The sequence below is a fragment of the Plectropomus leopardus genome, chromosome 10 (assembly GCF_008729295.1).
Source record: "Plectropomus leopardus isolate mb chromosome 10, YSFRI_Pleo_2.0, whole genome shotgun sequence".
NCBI classification, from domain to species: domain Eukaryota; kingdom Metazoa; phylum Chordata; class Actinopteri; order Perciformes; family Serranidae; genus Plectropomus; species Plectropomus leopardus.
Window position 1 is genome coordinate 34,509,133 of NC_056472.1, and position 24,603 is coordinate 34,533,735.

Sequence of the window (24,603 nt, forward strand, 5' to 3'; positions counted from 1 at the left end):
TCAATAAATGTGTATTATTATCCAGAAAAATCCGTCTCCACAGACGAGTCTTTAATGGAAGATGTTCACATCAGAAGTCAACAGTGGCAGAAAAATGGCCATAAAATCACTGAAACGACGTCAATACTCCTTATCTTCTTTTTTTGGGTGCAGATTTTAAAAGAACATTTTTGTGTAAAACTTTAGCTTTTTTTCTAGTAAAAATTTTTGGCTAATATTTTCTTTGTTTTGGTGATCTGTAAAGAAATAAAAAAGGGAATTTGAAAAAAATGTTTTTAGGTATTTTTAAAGAAAAAAAATGTTTTGATTTGTTTTTGTTTAAAATTTTTGGGTAATTTTTAAAGATTTGATTTGGCAACTTTTTCCTATAATTTTTTTTGTAATTTTTACAGATATAAAAAATGCCCTCTTTTCTTTAAATCGTTTGTTAATTTTTAAAGAAAAACATATTGGCATTTTTTTTTCTTTAGTAGTTTTTGGTGATTTGCAGGGAATTTTTTACACGTTTGTAAAATCAAAAGAACGGCACATAAACGAGAGCTTCAGCTGAAGAGGATCATTAATCAGAACAAATCTGAAGGCTCAGTTTAGTGCTTCTCTGGAGCTCCTGCTCTTGGAAAAGATCTGGACTGAGCTCAGAACAGGTTTTGACAGACTGAGTCTAATTGATCCTCTCGAGTGTTTTTTAGCTGATGAAAGTCAAAGTAAAGACATAACTCCAGGTCTCTGACAGCAACACGGTTTTCGGTACCTTTGGGGTCGATGGCCTGGATCTCGTCGGTGGCCTTGCAGGGCCGGCTGGCTCCGAGGCGGTTCAGGGCGCGGACCCTGTAGGCGTACCACTGGCCCTCGATCAGACCCGTCACCTGGCACTTGAGCTCGGGCAGCATGTCCCCGCAGGGCTCCCACTTGTCCGTCCCTCGCTGGCAGCGCTCCACGTTGTAGCCGCGGATGCCGCTGCCGCCGTCGTACTTCGGAGGCTCCCAGGTCAGGAAGATGCCGCTGGCGGACTTGTCTCTCCACCTCAGGTTCTCCGGAGGGTCGGGGATGGCTGGAGGGAGACGAGAAACATATAAATGCATTTAAAATCACGGATACGAGGAATTAAACCGCTGACACGACGCCCAGATCTGCAGCCACACGGTGAGAAAGACACTGGATGTGAGACGTCTTCAAAAACGTCAGCCGGGACTCACTGGCGGGAGAGGAGACGTTGACGGGCTCGTCGATGTACGCCGGCTCTCCGGGGCCGCACTTGTTGCAGGCGGTGACTCTGAACAGGTACTCCTTCCCTTCGATGACGTCGGTGACGGTGAACTCTGTGTCCTGGATACCTGTGATCACCTGAGAGGACAGAGGGTTCAGTCATCATCACACGTCCCCCTCAGAGCTGTCTTCTGTCAAAACTTTGTTTTCTTTATTTTCAATTTTTGGCCATTATTTTTTTATGGCAATTTTTATTTATTTTTTATTTTTAGAACTTTTTATTTTCAATTTTCACATTAAGGAACATTCCCTGACATAGGACTTTCTATGAAATTATAATAATAATAGAAAGAATTGTTATTGTTATTAAAAATAAAAGTTGAAAGTAAAAATAAATAAATAAATAATAACAAGCATACAAAATATCAACAGTAAAAATAAATGATTAAATAAAAATAATTATAATAAAAAAGAAAAGAGAATTCACAATTTTTTTTTCTACGTGTTTTTTATGTTCAATCATATTGAGACCTTTTCTGTTCCAACAACCAGGAAGACACGTTATAACACGACCTCCGAGCCACGGTGTCCACCCTTATCTGCAGACTTGCAGTCATATGTCCCCAGTATATGTATACGTCCCCCTCATGTGGACCTGCTTGAGTCTCGGTGAGTTTTGGTTGGTGGTTTTATAAACTTCACTGCACTATTATCTTTTTTCTTTGCAGTAAGTAAGAGAATCCGAAATATGTCTCTCCGATCATGACTGCATGTGTCCTCAGGGACAGCACGGGGTCCACAGGAACTTCTAAAATGTTCTGCAAATGTGCTCGATGTGACACTCGTGTGTGAAACGCTCTGAGTGTGTCTTTATGTGTCTTTATGTCTTTTGTCTCTTTCATATGGAGCCTCAGAAAACAGCATCCGTCAGAACATTAAAACACGAGCTTTGAAATGATTTATGACAGCAGCTTTAATTTAACACAAGTGACTCACCACTGTGTGTGTGTGTGTGTGTGTGTGTGTGTGCGCGCGCGTGAGTCACTCCGGACACGTCTTCAGTCTTGTTGGCGTTAAGAGTTAATCGCCCTCTTGCAGGAAACCTTAAAGTCCGCTGATGATAACCGCGTCCCTCCTCCTCCTCCTCACGCTTCGTCTCCTCCGCAGCGCGCTCGCCGGTGTGGAGACGGTCTTCTCTCCTCACCCTCCAGCTGTCCCTGACTTCGTGGACTTCTGCTCGCTCCTCCTGTGAATAATCCCGGTCAGACAAGGTCCGTTTGTCCCGGAGGAAGACCTGTCCCTGACTCCAAGCGTTCCGCATGATCGCGTCTTTGACCGCCGCGTCCACAAACCTCAGTGTGATGGACCGGAGTTGCTGGTTTTCCTTCCTGACGGACAGTTGATGCTGGAGGCCTCGTGGTTTGTCGTCTTTTCCCTGTTTGTTGGAGCGTCTTTGTCTCACAGAGGGACACGTGTCTCCCGCGTCTGAGACGTCTGATATTTACTGTTGTCACTATTTTTTGGATTTTTGTTCCTTGAATGTATGTAGAAAATCAAAACGGACCTTTTCTTTTTTTCATTAAAAATATGTGGCAATATTTTTTTAAAAATTAAAAAATAAATAAATAAACAGGGATTTTTTTTTTTAAATGTTTTTTTTTTTTTTTAGTGATTTAAGATTTTTTGATGAATTTCAGACTTCTGGTCGTCCAAAAACACAGCATGTGTTATTATACAGGTTTGTGAAACAATTTTTTTTGATGACTTTTCCAGAACTTTTACAGACCTGGAAACTGCTATTTTCAAATTCCATGACTTTTCCAGGTTTTTCATGACCACTGGAGCCCTGACACTGTGTTATAACATGAAAATATCATAAAATAAAATCTAAATAATGATAATAAAGGTTTTCTGGCCTTTCAGTTCTTCTCTTCGGTCTGATGATGATTTTTGTTTTTTTGGTTTTTTTTTTAAAAAGACTTTATTTAAAATAATATAAGAGTGTGTTTGTCTCACCTCATCCTCATTGACACGTGTGACAAAGGTGTAAATGTAAAAATGTGACGTGGAGGTCGTACCTTGACCCAGGTCTTGCGGGTCATGTCCCGTTTCTCCACCTGGTAGCCGGTCAGAGGACTTCCTCCGTCGTGCTCCGGAGGCTCCCAGCTCAGGTGGACGTGCTGCCGCGTCACCTCCAGGACCTTAAAGTCCTTGGGAGCGCTGGGCGCCGCTGGAGGACACACACAGAAACATGGTGACACAAACCACACACACACACTGAAACCACACACACACACACACACACACACACAAACCACACACACACACACTGAAACCACACACACACACACACACACACACACACTGAAACCACACACACACACACACACACACCACACACAACCACAACACACACACACACACACACACTGAAACCACACACACACACACACACACTGAAACCACACACACACACACACACACACACACACACACACACACACACACACACACTGAAACCACACACACACACACACACACACACACCACACACACACACACACACACTGACACACACACACAACCACACACACACACACACACACACACATACACACACACTGAAACCACACACACACACACACACACACACACACTCACTCACGCGCACACACACACACACACACACACACACACTGAACTCTGCGATTGCCTGAAAAAAGAAAAAACAGAAAACAGCTCAGTCACCGATGACGTTGACCTCGATGTCTCCGGTGACGGACGTGACGTCGTTCTCCAGCTGCAGCGTGTAGGTGCCTTTGTCCGGCCGGACGCTCGGCGTGACGATCAGTTCTGTGAACGCGGCTTTGGTCGTCATGGTGACGCGCTCGTCGGCAGTGGACAGCTCCTTCTCTCCGAAGGTCCACTTGGCGACGGGAGTCGGGTATCCGGTGATGGGGACTCTGATGGTGAGCGGCTGGGGGACGATGACCTCCAGGCCGTCTTTGAAGGCGCTCAGGTCAAAGGTCGGACCGACTGCGGAGGAGAGACAGAGGCATGATGGGAACTGAACGCCGCTCTTGCTGCATGTTTTTATTGTAAACCGATTGAACAGTTAATGTTTAATGTCGTTCTTCTGATGTGTCACACGACTCATCCAAATTAAACAGGAAGTGACTAATAATAGAAACGGCGAAGACGTCCGTGCGCCTCACCGTGTGTGTCGTCGGCCAGCAGAGGTCCGATGATGTTCGACGGGTCGGAGACTCCGGCGGCGTTTTCAGCGAACACTCTGTAGTTGTACTTGGTTCCATATTTCAGGCCACAAACCTGAAATTACAAAGTTAAAGTCGGACACTGGAGACTTTTACTGTGAAGCAGACGCGAGACAGTTTGATGCAGCCCGAAAGACAAACTTACAAAACTTACACCTCTGAAAGTTTGCGTCTTGTTCAGGGTTCCTGCAGTTTACAGCGATTTGAAGACTTTTTTAGATTGTGTTTAAGACGATTTTAACGCCACTTTGAAAGACCACTTTTCTAATACCCAAAAATGACGGCTGTACTGCAACTTCCCTGCTTCCCTTTCAAAATAAAAGTCCTCTGACAGCGTGTCTGTGGACAGAATCCCATCAGATGATGACACAAGGTGTTTTATTTTGAAACATTTACAAGACTGTGTTGTCGGCTGTGCGGGAGCTGCATGACTTCATAGATTAGAGAAATTTGGCTAATAAATATAAAAATACAGAACTCATAGACGCAGCAGCGATGACGCAACGACGTTACAACAACGCTGCATGTGTGAACGCCATAAAACACGGTGCAGCTCGGCGAGGCTGCCGTCACGAACTGCTGACGCCTGCTTTGGGAAAAAGGTCTTATTCTAAAGACTGCTGAAAAAAGTAGGCTATCTTTGCAGTACGGTCGAACAAATTTGAAGTAGATGAGGAGCAGGTGGAATCAGGTCACCTCTTCTCTTCACGTTTGTCCGCGGCTCATTTTGTTTTGGTAACGTTGGTTAGCCCGCCGTAACTTCCTGTCATTGGTACGAAGGTCTGAACCTTTCAAAATAATGTTTTCACACTGTACATGAACCAGACTGTGGTTCAGTTTGATCTGGACCGGGACCACCTCCTCTGGTCGGACCAAGGTTCGGCTGTTTGGTCCAGGAACCGTGTTGTTCTGTGAAACGATCAGTCACAAAGTCCTGAACGTACAAAGTCATTGTACAGAGTCGGTGTTCACTGGCGGTCGTACCTTGTAGAAGAGGTCGGGGCAGAGGCGGGCGTTGCAGCGCAGCCACTTGTCGGCGCCGTCCTCGTTGCGTTCGACGATGTATCCGGTGATCATGCTGCCTCCGTTCTTCAGAGGAGTCTCCCAGGTCAGCTGCACCGAGTTCTTGTTCTGGTCCTCCCAGTTCAGGTTCAGGGGGGGACTGGGACGTTCTGCAGGGGACAGACGCAAAAAACACAAACATTACTGAGGACAGTCCAGGTTTTGTCCTTCACTTTGACTCCATCTTTAACCGTGTTTCAGATGAATTTTGTCATGTTTCAGTCTGAGGTAATAAAGTGAAGCTGAAGCTCGTGAAACAGAGAGTGCGGAGAGGAACGAGATTTTTCCGTTTCTGATAAATGAGTGACGTAACGAAAATATTAAAGCAACACAATGAATCATTTCTATAATTGTATATGAGCTGATTTGGAGGGAAAGGAAGACTCTTATGGATGAATTCATTTAAAATCCAAAGTTACCACTGACGGGAAATAATTTAAAAAACGTCATGAATTAAATTATCAATGAGGAAGCAGAGAAATGGAAACTCAACGGAAGCTAGAATATCAAATAAATCAATAAAATTAAACAAAATTCTCATGTAATGAAAATGTATTTAATTTATATTTAAATGCCATTTGATGTTTTGTTTTAAGGTTAATTAATTAAACTTTAATAAAAGTATAAGATAAAAAAGATCCATGAAAACATTTTCCTGGAGGTTATTTATTTATTTCATTTTAAGTGTTAATTTAATTGCTGAAATTGTTAAAATTAAAAACAAGTTGGCAAGAAAGCAGCAACTAAACTTATGTTGGAATTTCAGCTCACAAAACAAATGCACTGATGAGTTCAACTCTGTCTTTAGAAACTAGCACAGGACCTGCGATGGGTCCGGACTTACCGATGGGGTCCATGATCTTGACGGGCGGCGAGGCGGCGCTGGGTTTGCCGTCGCCGGCTTTGTTCTGAGCTTTGACTCTGAAGATGTACTCTTTGTTCTCGATGACGTCGTTGATGATGGCGCTGAGCTCGTCGGCTTTGGTCACCTGGACGGGCGTCCACTTCACGGACGTCCTGTCGCGCAGCTCGACGACGTAGGAGGTGATGGGAGAGCCTCCGTCTGACACGGGAGGCTCCCAGGAGACGGTGCAGCCGAACTTGCTGACGTTTCCGACGATCACGTTCAGAGGAGCTTCGGGAACGTCTGAAAATAATCACAAACACAAAAGAGTTCATTAAACTGAGAGTCTGGTGTCACTGTCGCAGTAAAACTTACTTTAGTGTCTTATCAATTTTGGCGTACCTCAGGGATCAATGTTTTTATCTTTTCCCACACAAATAGAATAATTAACCCTTTGAAACCTGCAGATTGGCTTGATTTCTATTAAAATCATGGGAAGAAGGCGATATGCAGCTAAAGAAGAAATGACTGAAAATGGTCAAGAAATGAATAAAAAGTAAAAGAAGATGAATGTGTGGACGACCTTTGCCCTCTACACTTCCGTGTTTTCCTCTTCTGTCACTCAGACAGACGGATTTAGCGACTAACTGGGAGGACAGACTTGAAACAAATGTTGGCAGATTTTCCAGCACGCGCTCATGTTAACCCATTCATTTATCGTTAAATTATCAATAAAAGTAAAGCTCTTCTTACCAAACTTGTTCTTGGCCTGTACGGGTTTGTCGGTCTCTACGTTGGGGCCGCTGCCGACCCGGTTTCGGGCGCAGACTCTGAACAGGTACATGGAGTCCTTCTGGAGTCCGGTCACAGTGTACTCTGGACTGTCGGCGTGGTCGGTGGCCAGCGTCCAGGTCTTACGCTTCACGTCGCGTCTCTCCACAACATACGCGATGACCTTGCTGCCGCCATCGCTCTCAGGCTCCTCCCACGCCAGGCTGACCTCGCCATCGGCGGTGTCGATCACCTGCAGGTTCTTCACGGGTCCAGGGACGTCTAGAAAACAAAAACACAAAACAAGGACAGCGTTACATTTATATTCGGAAAAGTGGGTGACGAGGTATGAAAGCTTGTGCACGAGTACGAAGTAGTATAAAGTGCACGTGAGCTCAGTTTTAGCTGCTTGGTGTTTGAGTCGGCTGAACTCACCGATGACCTCCAGGTTGATGAAGGCCTCTCCCTGCCCGTGTTTGTTCTTGATGATGACCTTGTAGCGGCCCTCGTCGGCCTTCATGGGGTCCTTGAGGCGGTACTCGGTGCGGTCTGCGGACGTGTGGATGTTGTCTTTGGGCAGACTCAGGTTGTTGTACAGCCAGTCGGCCTCGGCCTGCGGGTAGGCGCTGTAGGGGACGGCCATGACGATGGGCTTCCTGGCATCCGTGACGTACGTCTGGTCTGTGGTCTTTATCTGAGGCACCGCTGCAGGAGGAGGAAGAGGAAGAAGAGGAGGAAGAGGAGGAAGAGGAGGAAGAGCAGGAATGAGACGCCGTCAGAGACAACAACACTGGAAGAAACACGTCATCAAGTTTATCAGCCTTGGGCTGACCTTGATTTTTATTTTTTTTTATATATATAATTACGAGTTTTGGTTTTATTTTTAAAGAGAGGATTTTGCCTTTTTTTTTTCTTTAAAGATTTTGGTGACTTTAAAAAAAAAAAAACTGGCCATTTTTTCCTTAAAGTTTTTGGTCCATTTTAAAAAAAGATGTGGTCTTTTTTTCTCTTTAAATTTGTTTGGTGATTTTTAAAGATTTTTTTTTGCCATTTTGTCTTTAAAAAAATTGGGTATTTTTTTTTTAAGTTTTTGGGTGAAAAATTTTGGCCAATTATTATTTTTTTAAGTCACAAAAAACAAAGAAAAAAAAGCCAAATTTTGTTCTTTAAAAAATTACCAAAAATGTTTCCGTGGTGTTCGTGTCTGAGCTCCTACCTGCCAGCTCCAGCTTGGCCTTGGCATCTTTGTCCTTGACGATGACTCTGTACTCGCCCTGATCTCGCGGTCTGATCTCACACACCTGCAGTCTGTGGATCTTTCCCTCGCTCATCATCTGGTATTTGTCTCCCTGAACCACCGTCATGTTGTTCCTCAGCCACCTCACTTCCTGTCTGTCTTTGTTCAGCTCCACCTCGAACACCACGTCCGAGCCCGGAGGTTCAAACACGTCCTGCGGCGGCCGGACGATCTCCACCGGCGTCTCTGCAGGACACACAGAGACTCGTGAAGAGCAGGAACTATCAATCCATCAATCCATCCATCCATCCATCAATCAATCAGTCAATCAATCCATCAATCAATCAATTGATCAATCTCTGTCTCTTTGTTCCAGACTCAGGTTTCTCTGGTTTACCGTAGAGAGAGAATCTGAGCAGCCTCACCTTCAACAAAGAGCCGGGCTCTGGATCGCTTGTCGTCCACGCCGCAGGCGTACTCGCACTCATCGTCGGGTCTGCACTCTTTGATCCTCAGCGTGCACATCTTTCCGTCTTTCTCAAACGCGTATCTGGAAAAACAAACAGTCCGTTCAGTCGGTCGTCAGCTGACGTGAATCTGAGATAAATTATTTACGTGAACAGATCGACAAACTGTGTTCGTGATCTATAAATCCATAAAACATCTTCCGCTCAAACAAAAACAGATTTGTTAACCCACAAAAATATTTTGCAAACAGAAAACAGATCGGCCAAAAACAAAAAAAAGATTCTAGCTGCATCTGTGTGCGTAAAATGCAAAACTGCAAGCATTAAATTCACAAATTTAAAAGTAGATTCACAAATATCTTTCTTAAATGTTTTTCATTCATTTAACCCTTTGAACTCTTTATTATTATGGAAAAAAGGAGCAACTTGGTACAAAATGTTCCACAAGGAAATAGAAAGATTTAGAATTTTTAGTACATTTAGAAAATGACTTTAAAACGATAGACAGGAAAAACTATATCAATAATTATCAAAATTAAATGTTAAAAATTAGGTGACAGAATTATTAACATTTTTAAAAAGGTTTTCCAGGTCATTTTTTCTTTGTCTATAAAGTGTTTTTAGGTAATTTTTTTTCACTATTTACCAATTTTTTTTTTTTTTTTGGGTCATTTCTTCTTTGGCTGCTCGTTGTTTTTAAAAGAAGTCGAGTGCGTTTTTAAAGGGTTAAACGGTGACTTTTTTTCTGTATTTGCAAAGCGTTGTTTTTATCGTTGGAAGGTGTTCTCATATTTTTAATGTACTCGTTAAAACACAGACTGACGAGCTGTGATGATATGAAATGCTAAAAACACGAGCGGAGCTCCGCTGTGACGTCGGCTGTTTCGGGGGTTTTTCGGCGGCGTACCTCGGTCCCTCTCTGATCTCTCGTCCGTTTCTGTACCACTTGGCGTCGGCTTTCTCTTTGGTCAGCTTGCAGGTGAACTCGGCGTCCTCGAACTCGGTGATGGTCTGGTCCTTCAGGTGCATGCTGAAGTCGGTGGGCGCCTCGCTGATAATCAGCTCGGCCGTGGACTTGCTGTCTCCGGCCACGGCGGTGTACTCGCCCTCGTCGGCCAGCGTGCAGTCCTTGATGGTCAGCGTGTGCTTGTCCTTGTCCACTCTGTAGACCACGCGCTTGCTGAAGGACACCTCCTGGCCCGCCTTCATCCAGCTGATGGTGGCGTTGGGCCTGTTGACCTTACAGGAGAAGCTGATGGTCTTCTTCTCCTGCGTGTCCATGTCCTCCAGAGGTACCACGATCCTCAGACTCTCCTCTGAACACAAAGAGACACGACATCAGCATCCGGCAGAGACCGACTTCAGAGAAACCGTCAAACAGAAGACACTGAAACATCGTGACTGACCTTTGACGGTGAGGTCGCAGGAGCTCTTGGCGTGCTCTCCTCTCTGATTGGTCACGTTGATGCTGTAGTTGGACTCGTCTCCCTTCTGGGCGTCTTTGATCCTCAGAGAGAAGACGTTGTCTCTCTGGACCATCACGTACTTGCTGCTCTCGAATATGGTCTCGTCCTTCCTCAGCCACTTGGCCTTGGCTCCCTCCGTGTTCACCTCGCAGTTCAGGACCACTTCCTGTCCCTCTTTGGCCTCCGTGTCCTTCAGCGGCGTGATGATCTTCAGTTTCTCTGCAGCACAAAACATCAGACGTGTGATCAAACTGAACTTTTATTTCTGAAAAATTCAACTTAAAGCCACAAAAACAACTCAATCATTTTATTTCTTTGGTCATTTTTAAAACATTTAAATAAAAATGAGTCAAAAAGAAAGCAGAAAAATAAAAGCGTGACAGGAAGTGAACTGTTAAATGAAATATTAATAAAAAATAAAAATAAAATTAAATAATGAAATTATATTTTGTTGTGTGCTGCTAAGTGGCCAAACTGTGTGTTGAAAATTATCTGAAACTGAACTTGAATTAAAAGATAAGATCCAAAATTAATTCATAAATAAATGACAAGATTAAAGAAAAACATATTAAAGAAAAAGATATAAATAAGAAAGCAATGAAAGTGAAAGTTAAACCTAAAGATCGAATGTGAACCAGTTAAATAATGAATACGATTGTGTTTAAATGTCATTAAATGTTTTAAGTTGAAATCAAATTAAACTTGAATTATAAAATATATTTAAAAAATAATAATATAAAAAATAATAATCAAAGGTTATTTATTTGTTTATTTATTTTTTAAGAGATAATTTAATTGTTATACTTTTGGCTTTTTACTGTAGTATTTATAATAATATTTATATATTCCTAACAGAGCGTTTTTAAACATTTATTTATTTATTGACAAATTGAGTGACTTTTTTAAAGGTTTTGTTCAGTTTTCTCAAAAATAAAAGTATTTAAATCAGTCACTTCCTTTAAAGAAAAAAAGATAAAAACGGATATTCAAGTTTCAGTAAATAAAACTGATATCTAAGTGTTGTTGCTCTTCTCAGATGCTGTTTTTCTCTAAAAGACAAAGTTTCTAAGAGACTTTTTTTTTTTTAAAGATATTTTTTAGGCGTTTTTGCCTTTAATTGATAGGACAGCAGCCTCTGCACATGGGACGCCCGCTCTGTCCACTGAGCCACCAGACACCTCAATATAAGAGACATTTTTCAGAGAAATGTGATTTGTCCTGAGGGACGATGTTGCAGCAGCTGCACTAAATAAACCAAACTATGAACAATAAATAACATCCGTGAGATGCAAAAACTGCAGACAGATAAAGCGCTCATCGCAGGCCGAGGGTAAAGTAACGTGTTTGCTTTGTTGTTTTTGATGTGGGCGGGGCTTACCGAGCACGGTGAGGTCGGCGCTGGCTCTGGTCGTCCCGATCATCACCACGTATCCGCCCTCGTCTTTGGGCTCGCTGTTCTTGATGACCAGCGTGCGTCTCTTGCCGTCGCTGACCATCTGGTATTTGTCTCCGGCCTCCAGCTCCCTGTCGTCCTTCAGCCACTTCACCTCGTAGGTTTCCTTGGAGACGGAACAGGTGAACTCCGCCTTCTCGCCCTCCACCACTTCCTGGTTCTGAGGACGGGCGATGAACTCGGCCGCCAGCTCTGAAACACGACAACGTCACGCAGTCGTCACAGGACGAGAAAAAAAAGAACATGATCTTAAGTGTAAGTCACGTTGTTGGTTTTGATAAGTGCTATAAGAATTAATATTATTATTTTTACTTTGTTTAATTTTTTAAATATTCATAAATTAATTTGTGTTAATGAAATGCAGCGTCCACAGCTCTCTCAACAACCTTATTTTTGGTTGTTGTTCTGTTTGTTCTGTTTTGGATTTTTTTTGTAATTTTAAAATATAAGGTGCGTGTTTTGTCCTAAGGTTACCGTTGATCTTGAGGTTTCCGGAGGTCCTGATGCTGGGACTCAGCCTGCAGTTGTACTCTCCAGCGTCAGCCATCTTCAGGTCCTGGATGAGGAGGATCCTCCTCTTGCCGTCCACGATCTGGTCGTAGCGTCCGCCCTCCGGCAGCTCCTCGTCTCCTTTGTACCAGGTGACGTCGGCGCTGGGTTTGGACACCTCGCAGATCAGCTTCACGCTGTCCGTCTCCGTCCCCTCCACGTTGGACAGGTTCTTGGTGAACCTGGCCTCCTCCTCTGCAACGAGCCATCAAACAGAAACCACGTCAGATCTCCACTGAACGACATGAAAGGGTTAAATCAGTGAGCGAGCACAGAGTCCTGTCGTCTGTGAGCTTCTGTTAGGCATCATTTAACTCTGACTGGTCATCTCTGGTCTTATTAAGGGACTCTTAACTCTAATACAAAGTCCTCTTGCTTTTGTCAGGTCCCTTAACTCTTACAGAGTAACTCCTTAACTTTTGAGGGATTCCTAAAGTCTATAATCTTCTTAAAGAGGGGTTACTTAACTCTAATTAAGGGCTTTCTTGGGATGCACAGATAGACCTTCAACTCTGATAAGGGCTTCTTTGACTTTCTCGAGGTGTTCCTAAAGTCTCACAAAAGAGTTTCTTTTTCGTTAGGGATCCCTTAACTGACATAAGTCCCGTAACTCCTACAGAAGGTCCCTTAACTCAACTTTTTTTATTTGAGGGATCCTTAACTCTAGCAAGGGCTTTCTTTACATTTTAAGGGGTTCTTTAGCCCTTAAAATTTTTTTTATCAATTAGAAAAGGTCCCTTAGCTTTTCTTAGGGGGTTCCTTAACTTTGAGGTTAGGTCTTAAACGGGGTCTCTTAACACTTACAGAAGCTCTTGCTTTATTCAGCGTCCATTAACTCTTACAGAGTGATTCATCCATGTTTGAGGGATTCCTGAAGTCTCCTATCTCTTGTTAGGAGTTACTTAAGTCTAATTAAGGGGCTTTAGTTGGTGGTGGGGGGTAGATTTTTAACTCTAACAAGGGATTCTTTAACTCTCTTGAGGAGTTCTCAAAGTTTTACCTAGGTATCCCTTAACTGCCCTAAGTTGTGTACCTCCTTTCCCTCAATTCTTTAAAACGTTTTTTTGAGGGATCTTTAATCATAAGAACAATTATTACAACAGTTATTTCGTCAATATTTTCATCAGACCTCGAGGGAAAATCTTCTTTTGTGAAAATCCTGCTCAACACTCAGTTAATGTGAATCAGCTGAACTAGACGATCCAGACTGAAATAATCGACAGTAAAATGAAGCTAACTGGAGTAGAGAAACCTGCTCTGACCCGGATCAGTTCATGTTTTTGTGGGTTTTATTGCTTCTTACCGACGACAGTGAGCATGCCGGAGGACTTGGAGGTCTTTGCGTCACATTCGTATTCAGCCTCATCGTCAAACACTGACTTGTGGATGATGAGGATGTGTTGGCGACCTTGAGCGATAATTTCGTATTTCTTCCCCTTTCTGATTTCACTTCCATCTTTGAACCAGCGGACCTGTGAGACGAGAGGAGGAGTGATTATAAAAAGTGATTATAATCAGTGAAAAATCATTTTAATGTCTTCAGATAGGTGATATTGTGGACGAAGGGAGGGCGGGCGAGCTCACTTTGACGTCCTCTCTGGAAACTTCGCACTCAAACCTGGCAGATTCCTTCTCTCGGACCTCGACATCATGGAGCGGCTTCGAGAACTCGACATGTGGAGCTGAGGACACCAGAAACACCTTAGTACCATTTATTATCAAGATCCCTTAAATGTTCCTTAGAGCTAATGAGAAGTTGGACTTTTTAAGGGGGTTCCTTTACCTTGAACTTGAGATTTTATAACTAGCGCTTCTTTTACTCAAACTCCTTTAACTTTGTTAAAGGTTCCTTAACACTTTTAGGGGTTCCTCTAATGAGGGATTTTTTGAAGGATGCCTTAACTCTAATTACAAAAAGTCCCTTAGCTCGGACAAGTGATTCTTTATTCTTATCTCTGAGCTGTTTGTAAATATGGTGGTTCTATCTCCACTGAGGGATTTTTAATCCTTATCTCTGCTAAGGGGTTTCTCAATTTTAAGGAAAGATCTTATAAAGGGTTCCTTAACTCTTGAAGAAGGTCATATGCTTTGATCAAGGTCCCTTAACTCTCACAAAGGGAGTTACGAAACTCAAAGAAGTGATTCTTTAAGGTTTTTTTTGTCTTTTTTTTTTGTCTTATGAAAAGTTCCTTAAATTATAAGCAGTTTTCTTTTTTATGGGATCGTTGCCTGTGACAACGGATTCCTCCTTTTTTTTATTTTTTTTTTATCTCTGATGAGGATTATATGTATTTTATAGAGTCCTTAAGCATTTCTGTTGTACCCTTAACATTTTTAAAGGGTCCCTTTGATGCTGAATGAGTCCCCTAACTCAGCTTAAGGGTTTTTTAAAGTCCTGTATAACCAGTATAAAGTGGTTCTCGGAAGCACTCACGTTCCACGCTGAGGAAGCAGGAGGTTTTGAAGTCTTTGGCGTCACACGTGTACGTCCTCGAGTCGTCCATCGTGCAGTCGTGGATGATCAGCGCTCTCTTGCGGCCGTCGACGATCATCTCATACTTCTTGGTCTTTCTGATGTCCTGTCCGTCCCTGAACCACCGCACCTCGGCGTTTTCTCTGGACACCTCGCACTCGAGCGTGGCGGTCGCCTCCTCCTCTACTGTCTGGTCCTCCAGAGGCTTCGTGAACTCCACCGGCGGCTCTGAATGCGCGCAGAAACACGAGAACGATGTTTAATTTCTGTTTTATTCACCTGTGGCCCCGCCCAGTGACATCACTGCGGCGCCGTCAGCTGGTCTTACCTCTGACGATGAGGTTAGCGTCAGTCTGGAAGTCCTTGGCGGCGAGTTTAACTTGTCCAGCTTCACTCAGCTGGACGTCCCTTAGGGTCAGACTGTGGACTTTAGCCTCTGACTTCAACACCACCTGTCAGACACAACACAGGGTTTAACCACAGCCATGTCTGTTAGGGTGAATAGAATCACAGTTTAACATGCCCTCAACACTGTCTGTCAGGTTCACAAAATGACCGTGTTAAACCTTCGTCAACACTTTCTGTAAGGGTCAATAGATTCACAAGGATTTAGCTGCCCTCAGCACTGTCTGTCAGGTTCAACATGGTCACATGGTTAAACATGCCCTGAAAACCACAATTCAGAGACTCAGTAACTGCCGTTTAACCTGCCCTGAATTTTGCCTGTAGCTTCAGCACAGTCCTTAAGTCAAGAGGGTTGAACCTGCCCTGAGCTCCACCTGTCAGGTTCAACAGTGTGAGGCCATCAAGAGGTTAAATGTTCCCTAAAATACACTCGTCAGGTTCTCAGAGTCACACAAGTCAGGATTTGGACTTTTTAGTTTATGGGTTTTATCAACCATGAGTTTGTCTGTCAGGTTGAAATGACAGAGTTGACTTGTGGGGTTTTATTTCCCTGAACTTTACCTGTCAGGTTCAACAGTTCACGCTCTTTGTGAGCCGGAGTGTGTGTGTGTTTTCTCCTCCCTGAACAGAGCCTGTCAGGTCCACAGCATACACTCGAATCATGCAGATAATTAGGGTTTTGTCCTCCCTGAACTTTGTCTGTCAGGTTCAGGGGGCTGAATTGAGAGTGTCGGGTCTCCAGCACATGTAGGGTCAGTCAGCTGATCCCTGACAGCTAAAATGAACGCCAGCAGCTGCTCTCCTTCCCCGATTTAAACAGCGTGACCTTTGACACCTGGAGGCTGATTTTACCTCACAGTGAATTTCTCAGCGAGGCCCCAGAGACTCGACTCACCGAGGACGAACTCGACTTATGTGATATTAAAGTTCCTCTTTCTAACCCATTTGCATAAATACAGTAAACATGTGCTGTGAATGAATGTGAAATAATGATTTTCCAGAATAAAAAGCGAAATATTAAATAAATAAAGTTCCTTATTCTTTAAATAATAACAAAGTAAGCATAATCACAACCATTGGTGACTATCTGTTGGTGTTGTCAGATCCTAAAAACGTTTCTCATGTGAAGAACGCTCGATTGTCGTTTGAAGTATTTTTAGGAGAGAATGTGTTTTCAGTGCGGATGAGTTAATAAAAGACGAAAAAGATGTAATGAAGAAAAAGCAGTTCCTTAAATTTAAGAGCCACAATGTAAAATGATTGATTTCTGATCTTTGGACTTGAGAATTCATCTATGACACATTTAAGAAGATCGATAAAGTTCAAATGTTCCCTGTTTTGTTGATTTCTGACCAGAATATTGAATGTTTCGTTGTTGAGTTTAGAAATGAAAATAAAGGAAGTAAAAAAATAAAGTTGATTCAGATCTGCAGACGGAAAAGTTTCTTAGTTATTTCCGGCTGATAACAGGCCGAGTAACTCTTCAGGTTTGGATTTTCTCAGCTGTGAGCTCGTTTCTGTGGTTTCCTGTCGGCTGGTGAGCAGCTGGTTTGGGGGTCTGTGGGGGTGTCGGGGGTCGGCGTGTTGAGCTCTTTTATTGTTTTATCGCTCTGTTTGAGGTCTGTTCACGGCTCATTTCTGCATCGCAAACGTCTCTGAAACATCAGAAAAACATTCAAATGTGTGTGAAATCAAATCTCTCGTTCAGTCTGCAGGTTTAAAAATGAACAAAAAAATGGAGGCAAACAAATAAGAAACGGCTCTGGTTTTTCATTTGTTCAGACTTTTGTCGTTGCTTACGTGTCTGTCTGTGTTAATTATTGTTTTTTGGATGCTGTTTTGTTTGCGTGCTGAAAACGAAACGTAAAAAGCAAAGGTGTTTTATCGTGTTGTATATATATATTGTATATATGTATAAATGCCTGTTTATCTCTGTGTGGTTTGTAATATTGTGTCTTCATATTGTGTTACTTTAATATTTCAGGAGGCTTATGGTCGTCAGGCTAAGAGCGACGGAGAACCAGCTCCTCCGCTGACTCGGGTGCATTTACATTTCTTTAAATGTGGATTTACGTCAGCCCGAAACCTTTTCAATCTGACATTTGAGTTTTTTCTTTTGTTAATTCTTTTAATTTGACGCCTTGATGTCATTTACTCTAAATTCAATGTGTCCCGCCCCAGTGAATGACCACAAAATAAATAAATGAAAAAATAAATACAACTGTGTTTATTTACTGACCAGAATTAAAGCTCCAAAAGGAAAAAACTTTTAAACTCTTTTAAAGAGACTTCGAGCTTTCATTAGACTCATGTTCACAATAATCTGCTTTGACTTTACGTTTTAGTTTTTCACCGATAACATGATGATTTTTTCACCGTAATAACTTTTTTCATGTTGGTTACATCAAAATTAACCATTTTTGTATAAGATAAATAAGTCTTTGTATACAAGTGTGTAAAAAGCAGTAAATATAATCAGAAGTGTGAATATTCTGATGTGCGTGTGTGTGTGTGTGTGTGTGTGTGTGTGTGTAGGTCAATGCTGGTACATATATGACATGATTATCTTGATAATTGAATTATTGAATAAAGAAGTAGAATTAAACACGTTTGAACTTCTTCCTTTTAACACGTATAAACGGAGGCAGTTTGCAGCTGGAATTTATTCTGTTTTTCTCTTTTTTGTGGTTATTCACGTTTTAACTGCTTTTTTTTTTTGAGTCTTATAAATAAAGATATCAAACAAATAAAGACATCAATCATGATATTTTTTGTGTTTTTTTTTAACCGTGAAATAAAATCGGTCCGTGCTGCTGCGGCCTCGACTTCACTTTGTTAGCAAAATCAATAAATCCATAAATCAATCTGTGATGGAAACGGGGAACGTTTAAAGAATACACAAATGAACAGCTCTTATCCGCAGCAGCGTCACACAACGTGTTTTCACACGTTTCACGTGTTTTCATATTCAGAGAGCAGAGGCGGAGCAGTGGAGCGCTCGGACAGCAGCTGCTGCTTTTAGTTTGATCGAACGGTCGACGTGTCGTGTCGAACACGCCAACAGCCGTAAATCACACTTGCACAACCCGCAGAGAGAAACATCACGTGTCTGCAAACCGCACACTTCTCACGTTACATCCCATAATCAAACTAATCGGCCGTTATGACCGGACATCGTGTCAGCGCCGCACTCACGGCGAGCTCTGCCCCCAACTCTCCTCTCAGCAGGAAAACGCACGAAACATCAACAGCACGTTTTAACCGTTACAACACTGCAGGAGCCGTGAAATAGCTGCTGTTGCCACCTGCCCTGCAGCTCGACCTCCTGCAGCTGTTAAAAATAACCCGCAGAAACGCTTGCGGGGCAGAAAAGTCTCCCTGCCTGCGTTATCTCAAAACCAGGATCGAATGCTCAGCAGGAATCCTCCGGCTGCGGCAGCAGGACCTTATATGAAGACGGCCGAGCTGCCGCAGGCAAAGAAACAATGTGTGCAAACAAACAGGAAACAGTGACCCGGCTCTGGACCTGGACCAGCAGCAGGACCAGCAGCAGAACCAGCAGCAGGACCAGCAGCAGGACCAGCAGCAGGACCAGCAGCCGGCCTGCGGGGTCTGTTGCGTGTCAGGAAGGTTACAGGAAGTGATGAGTGTGTTTGTGGCGTGCGGACTCTCAGGTGTGTCGGGACTTACTCTGTCGCTCGGTTCCAGCTTTGTACCCCCCAGGAACCACTCGACAGCGATGCCTTCGTAGGACAGCTCGCACTCGAAGGTGGCGGTCTCTCCGGCGGTCACGGTGACGTCCTTCAGAGGCCGTGCCAGGCCGATGACCCGGGCTTTGGATTGGGGAGAAGACATGGTTAGTCCCCCCCTCAAACAGCTCAGTAGATCCAAACGGTCCCCGCGGAGTGGCGGCTAATCCTCAGAGGCTGCTCCTCATGGCGGTGCCGAGCTGAAGGCAGGCCGCTGGAAGCCCTCAGGACAACTGATCACCGCCACCCTGGGACTTGGCATTGGGGGGCCGCGCTCATTAACATACGACCTGCCGTCAGATGGATAGGGCCGGCAGAGCCAGTGAGGGACGGGGTCGCGTCCTCCCCTCTGCCAATCACTGCAGACCTGCTCTAGATAAGGAATGTGGCTTCTAAAATAACCGAGGGCCCTGATTGGCCGAGAGCCCACCTCTGCCAAACCCATCGGGGGGGTCAGTCTGCTCCTGTCAATCAGCAGACAGCGTTTTTCCTGGAAAAGGAGAATGTGGAGCTCCTAGCAGGAGTTACCCAACGTCCCGCATCACGGGCCGGCCGCCGCGTGTCGTAACGCCGTCAGGCTGCCGGTGTTTTGGAAAACTGAGATCCGGAACGTCAGATTAACACGACGCATCAAATATTTACAGCAGCTTCCTCACATGCCTGAATTAAAGCCTCTTAACAGCCACTTAAAGGCTGACGGCCAGCTGTCCCTCAGACTGTGTCTCTACAGACTGTGTCTCTGCAGAGACAAAGTCTGTAGAGACAAAGTCTGTAGAGACACGCTCTATAGAGACAAAGTCTGTAGAGACACGCTCTGCAGAGACACAGTCTGTAGAGACAGTCTGTAGAGACACGCTCTGCAGAGACACAGTCTGTAGAGACAGTCTGTAGAGACACGCTCTGCAGAGACACAGTCTGTAGAGACACGCTCTATAGAGACACAGTCTGTAGAGACAAAGTCTGTAGAGACACGCTCTGTAGAGACAGTCTGTAGAGACACGCTCTGTAGAGACAGTCTGTAGAGACACGCTCTGCAGAGACAAAGTCTGTAGAGACACGCTCTGTAGAGACACAGTCTGTAAAGACAAAGTCTGCAGAGACACGGTCTGTAGAGACAAAGTCTGCAGAGACACGGTCTGTAGAGACACACTGAGACTCTGCAGGAGGACAAACAGCGATAGCTAAAAACACTTTTAGTCACTGACACAAATCCTCCATCTGAACAAGACTTCAGCTCCTGAGAGGTGACTTTTTAAAGCGTGCAGCTGGGAGGTGACTTTTTAAAGCGTGCAGCTGGGACTTGACTTTAATCATCTCCTTGCTGGCTGAATTCGGTTGAAGTTGCATAAATAATTATAAGAACGAAGGACTTGTGTAGATGGAGGTTTTGTTGCAGTGTTAAATGTATTAAATTATTCTTATTTGTCTTATTGAAGGAAGAAAGGACAACATCTTAGCAGACGTGTTTCTCTCACCTTTGACCCTGAGCTGAGCTGAGGATTTGGCGTTCGCTGCCGAGAAGTCTACGGTTCCGGCCATGTCCATTTTGCAGTTGTAGAGGATCAACGTGTGTCGAGGTCCCTCGTCCTTGATCTCCACATCCTGACGACAACAAAAAAAACTTGCTTTAAAGAAACTTTTAAAACTCACAGTGCATTCACACGATGTTAGAAAAAGCTGAATAATTGTGTCAGTGCGACTAAAAGTGGACTTTTAAAATCCTGTAAACATGTTCGTCCCACTGCAGTCAGACTGACACGCCCGCATCGTCTGAATAAAAGTCCATTTTCTCTGTCACGAAAACGCCTCGGTCTGACTTTAACGGGACCCTCCCTCGGTGGTTAGGGACAGGGACTGTTTGTTATTTATGAGGGTCAGACATGTCAGCACTGAGGATAATTTAATAATAATACATTTTTTTCAAGGAGTGCTTTTCACAATAATCAAAGACGCTTCACAGAAACAAATCAGCTAAAGTCCGTAGAAACCGGACCGGCTGACTGATTTAATCTGAGCATCCCTCAACAAACAAAACCTGCTCAAACATTTTTTACTCCATTATTGTTGTTGTTTTTCTGGTTTCAATAAAAAAATGAAGAGGGTTTTGATCTTACGGGAGACGGGTGGAGCATCTCTCCCTTCAGTTTCCAGGTGCCGTGGAGGTCCTCCTCTGAAATCTCCGTCTCAAACTTGGCGGTCTCGGTCTCGGTGACCTCCACGCTGTACAGCGGGCGGACAACCTTGATGTCGCGCTCTGCAGAGGTTTAAAGATTCGTTAGAGGAAACCAGTGAGATGGTGGACCAGAGAAACCAGTGATCACCCAGTGGACACTAACAGTCTGATGTCCTCGTACAGAGCAGAGAATCAGCCGAGTGTCTGACGAGGACAAACAGTGAGGACACGACGAGCAGCGGCCGCTCTTATTCAGAGCGACTTACAGTTTGTGCAGAAGCAGAAAAATCGAACTCAAATCATAATCCAACCCCGTTAAACATCTCCACACCGTCCACGGTTTTTTAATTAGTGTCTCATAAAGCATCATAACCGGATTATTCCTGATTTGTTTTACTAGAAAGAATTTTGGGTCGAGACTGATTTATTGTCGGCTATAAAAAAAAACAAGAATAAATTAATATTAGAAACACGTTCTCACGCAGCGGTGATATTTCTAAACTTTATACACGTTTGATAGACTGTGATCAGAAAAGACTCAAACTGATAATTATTGTTGCATTAAAAAATTTAAACTACAAAGTACTTTTGTCAAAAATATCAATTTAGGCAAAAACATCAGTTCTGAATATATCTGAAACTGTTTAAATACTAATTTTCTGTAGTATCAATACTCAGTATCAGTACTCGCTGCTCTCTCTTGCCTTCTCTGCTGATTAAGACTCTCTCTAAGGTTTTTTTAAAAAATTTGTTTTACAAACACATTTACAGAAAATATGAGCTTTTGATTCTTTATGTCTGTTTTCCTTTTGTTTTCATTTTGGGGCATTTTAATAATTATTATTGTTATTATCACTGGAGGTCACTTGCAAATTATTAAATTACAAGTGTTGCTGTGAAAGGGTTTAGTTCAGGACATAATTATTTTTACAATTTTGCTATTATTATCTGTAGTAGGAAAAATACAATTAAAAAAATATCAATAAACTGCATACATGTACTATATAATGTGCTATGGTGAAATTTATATTACAATTTTTAAAAAGTTTACATAAAAGAGTCATAACTGACCTTTTTTTTAATTTGATCAACACCCTGATAAACTAATAGTTTGCTCATGATTTGAGTTTTATAATTTTTTTTTGTTTTAACCTGTAAAAATGCTTCACAAACCTCTCGGCGTCGTTTTTTTTGTTGTTGTTTTTTGGCTCTGCCTCGAATTTGATGTTTTTCTTATTTTCTTTTTTTCAAATCAGATATCTTTATCTAATAAAATGATTTTAAAAAATCAAAGTTATTGTGCGTTGTCATATCTCCTGTAAAATAAAAATATTCATAATAAATAAATAAAAAGTTAATAATTATAACCTGTATATGAACGCTGTTATGGACGTCTGAGCGAGGAGACATTAACATGGTACACGCGTGTCTCCGTGTGTCCTCAGAGTTCATAAAGTGTTTCTGTATACGGTTATAATGCAGATGTTTGGGGTCGGATTATGATAATAACATCACAAACAAGCAGAGAACAAGACACAGTGACGGACGATGGAGGGAGGATGGCCGAAAGAGGCGGGGTTTCGGCGGTGGGCGGGGTCTGATTCTGCAGTCCAGAGTCTGGGGGAGGGGCCAGATCGCGGCAGGTATTACCTTCGATGTTCAGGTCGGCTGCGGTTTTGTCTGTGCCACAGTCGCAGGTGTACGTTCCCATGTCTCTCTTCGCCGCCTTCTTGATCACCAGTTTGCGCTTCTTGCCGTCTGATTGGATGAGAATGTTCTTGGACGGATATATTTCGTTACCGTCTTTGAACCACTTGACCTCACCGGCGGCCTTGCTCAGCTCGCAGGACAAAGTCACCTCGTCTTTCTCGACGGCGGTGTAGTTTTGGAGCTTGACTGTGAAATACAGGTCGCCCTCTGCAGGAAGACATATAACAAACCCAGTAACAACCAGCTCAGGTACAAAACAAACCAACATTAGCAGATGAGGCCAACAAGTCAGCAATTCTGTGGACGCGTCTTCAGTTTCTTGGAATTCAGAACCGGAAATACTAACCGAGCACGGTGAGCATGGCCTCTGAGGTCTTGCCCATCGCCTCCACTTTGATCATGGCGGTGTCGTCGATGGTGACCTCCTTGAAGGCCAGCGTGTGAACCTTTCCGTGCTCCGACATGTGCACCACCTTGCTGGGGTGCAAACGGACGTCATTTTTGTACCACACCACCGGAATCTTTTCGTGAGAGAGTTCGACGCTGAACTCTGCGGTTTCACGTTCCTTCACCGTCACGTCTTTAATCGGCTTGATAAATTCGAGGCGAATACCTGACAGACAAAAATTATATACATATGTGGAATTAAGAGTGACGTTATGACACAGTTGTTAGACATCAACACAAACAGGTAATGATGTGTTCGAAACGGTGCACACCGCTCCTCTCAAAGCACACCGAAACGGTCCGACTCCGTTTACCTTTGATAAACAACTTTCCAGACGTCCGTTTATCTTCAGCCTCAAACATGTATTTGGCTTCGTCTTCATATCTGGCAGATTTTATAATAAGAGTGTGTCTGTTTCCCTCCAGCAGGAGCTCAAACTTATCGTCGTTTGACAACTCCTGAGTTCCCTTCAGCCAACGGAAGTTTTTAGGCTCTCTAGAAATTTCCAGCTCAAACTTCGCCTCGTCCTTTTCGTACACGTGAACATCAGCCAGTGGCGTGATGAACGAGACGGGGACCTCTGTTGGTTCAGACAGACGCAGTTAACATCAGCGCAGGGGGAGTAAACGTGTTTGGGTGAGTTAATAATGTCAGTGATTTTCACACTGACAGAAGAAACAATGAGCACCGTGTTGTGCTTGTTAAGATTTTGCACAAGAAGACAGAGTGAGGACGTGAACGCTCACCCTTCACTTTCAGGTTAGCAGAACACTTGGCGTTGGCAGCGGTGAACGCCACCTCGCCTGTTAGCGGCACTTTGCAGTTGTACAAGACCAGAGTGTGTTTGGCGCCGTCCTCCACGATCTCAACGTCCTGCAGATGACCGACACACTTCAGCATTTCAGTAAAAAACATGAGGATTCAAAGAAACGTGATCAGAGTAAGGCCGCGGTCAATTCACTTTCATTTCAGCTCACGAGAGATCTATACTTCACATCTCACCCCTGATGGGTCTGAGATGTGAAACCTGTCAATTCTCAGGATTCATCATCAAATCCATGTCTGGGATTAACCAATGAAAGTGAACTGAACCACCGGTAAGAAACATCTGCTGAAATGTGTCTGAGTGAGACGTACGGCAGATGGACTGAGGACTTCTCCGTTCAGTTTCCACTGGCCGTGGACGTCGTCCTCACTAAGCTCCACCTCAAATCGAGCGGTCTCTCCTTCAAACACCTCAACGCCGTACATCGGCCGAACCACCTTGATGTGGCGAGCTGACGTTTAAGAGAGGGAACAAAATTCAGACTGAAGA

General features: G+C 43.5%; 1 protein-coding gene across 1 annotated transcript in view; it reads right to left on the bottom strand.

The window, feature by feature from the left end:
* LOC121949594 (titin-like) overlaps positions 1-24,603 on the bottom strand; it is a 240,933-nt gene that overhangs the window by 97,761 nt on the left and 118,569 nt on the right. The window contains 27 exon segments of the mRNA XM_042495327.1: positions 752-1,051; positions 1,197-1,344; positions 3,285-3,436; positions 3,955-4,242; positions 4,422-4,536; positions 5,466-5,653; positions 6,388-6,690; positions 7,141-7,440; positions 7,594-7,863; positions 8,375-8,641; positions 8,821-8,945; positions 9,770-10,178; positions 10,269-10,547; positions 11,707-11,973; positions 12,256-12,525; positions 13,634-13,802; positions 13,915-14,012; positions 14,765-15,031; positions 15,132-15,255; positions 18,899-19,041; positions 20,433-20,559; positions 21,072-21,211; positions 22,781-23,047; positions 23,187-23,453; positions 23,602-23,868; positions 24,035-24,161; positions 24,426-24,565. Coding sequence (XP_042351261.1) covers positions 752-1,051; positions 1,197-1,344; positions 3,285-3,436; positions 3,955-4,242; positions 4,422-4,536; positions 5,466-5,653; positions 6,388-6,690; positions 7,141-7,440; positions 7,594-7,863; positions 8,375-8,641; positions 8,821-8,945; positions 9,770-10,178; positions 10,269-10,547; positions 11,707-11,973; positions 12,256-12,525; positions 13,634-13,802; positions 13,915-14,012; positions 14,765-15,031; positions 15,132-15,255; positions 18,899-19,041; positions 20,433-20,559; positions 21,072-21,211; positions 22,781-23,047; positions 23,187-23,453; positions 23,602-23,868; positions 24,035-24,161; positions 24,426-24,565 — 5,817 coding nt within the window.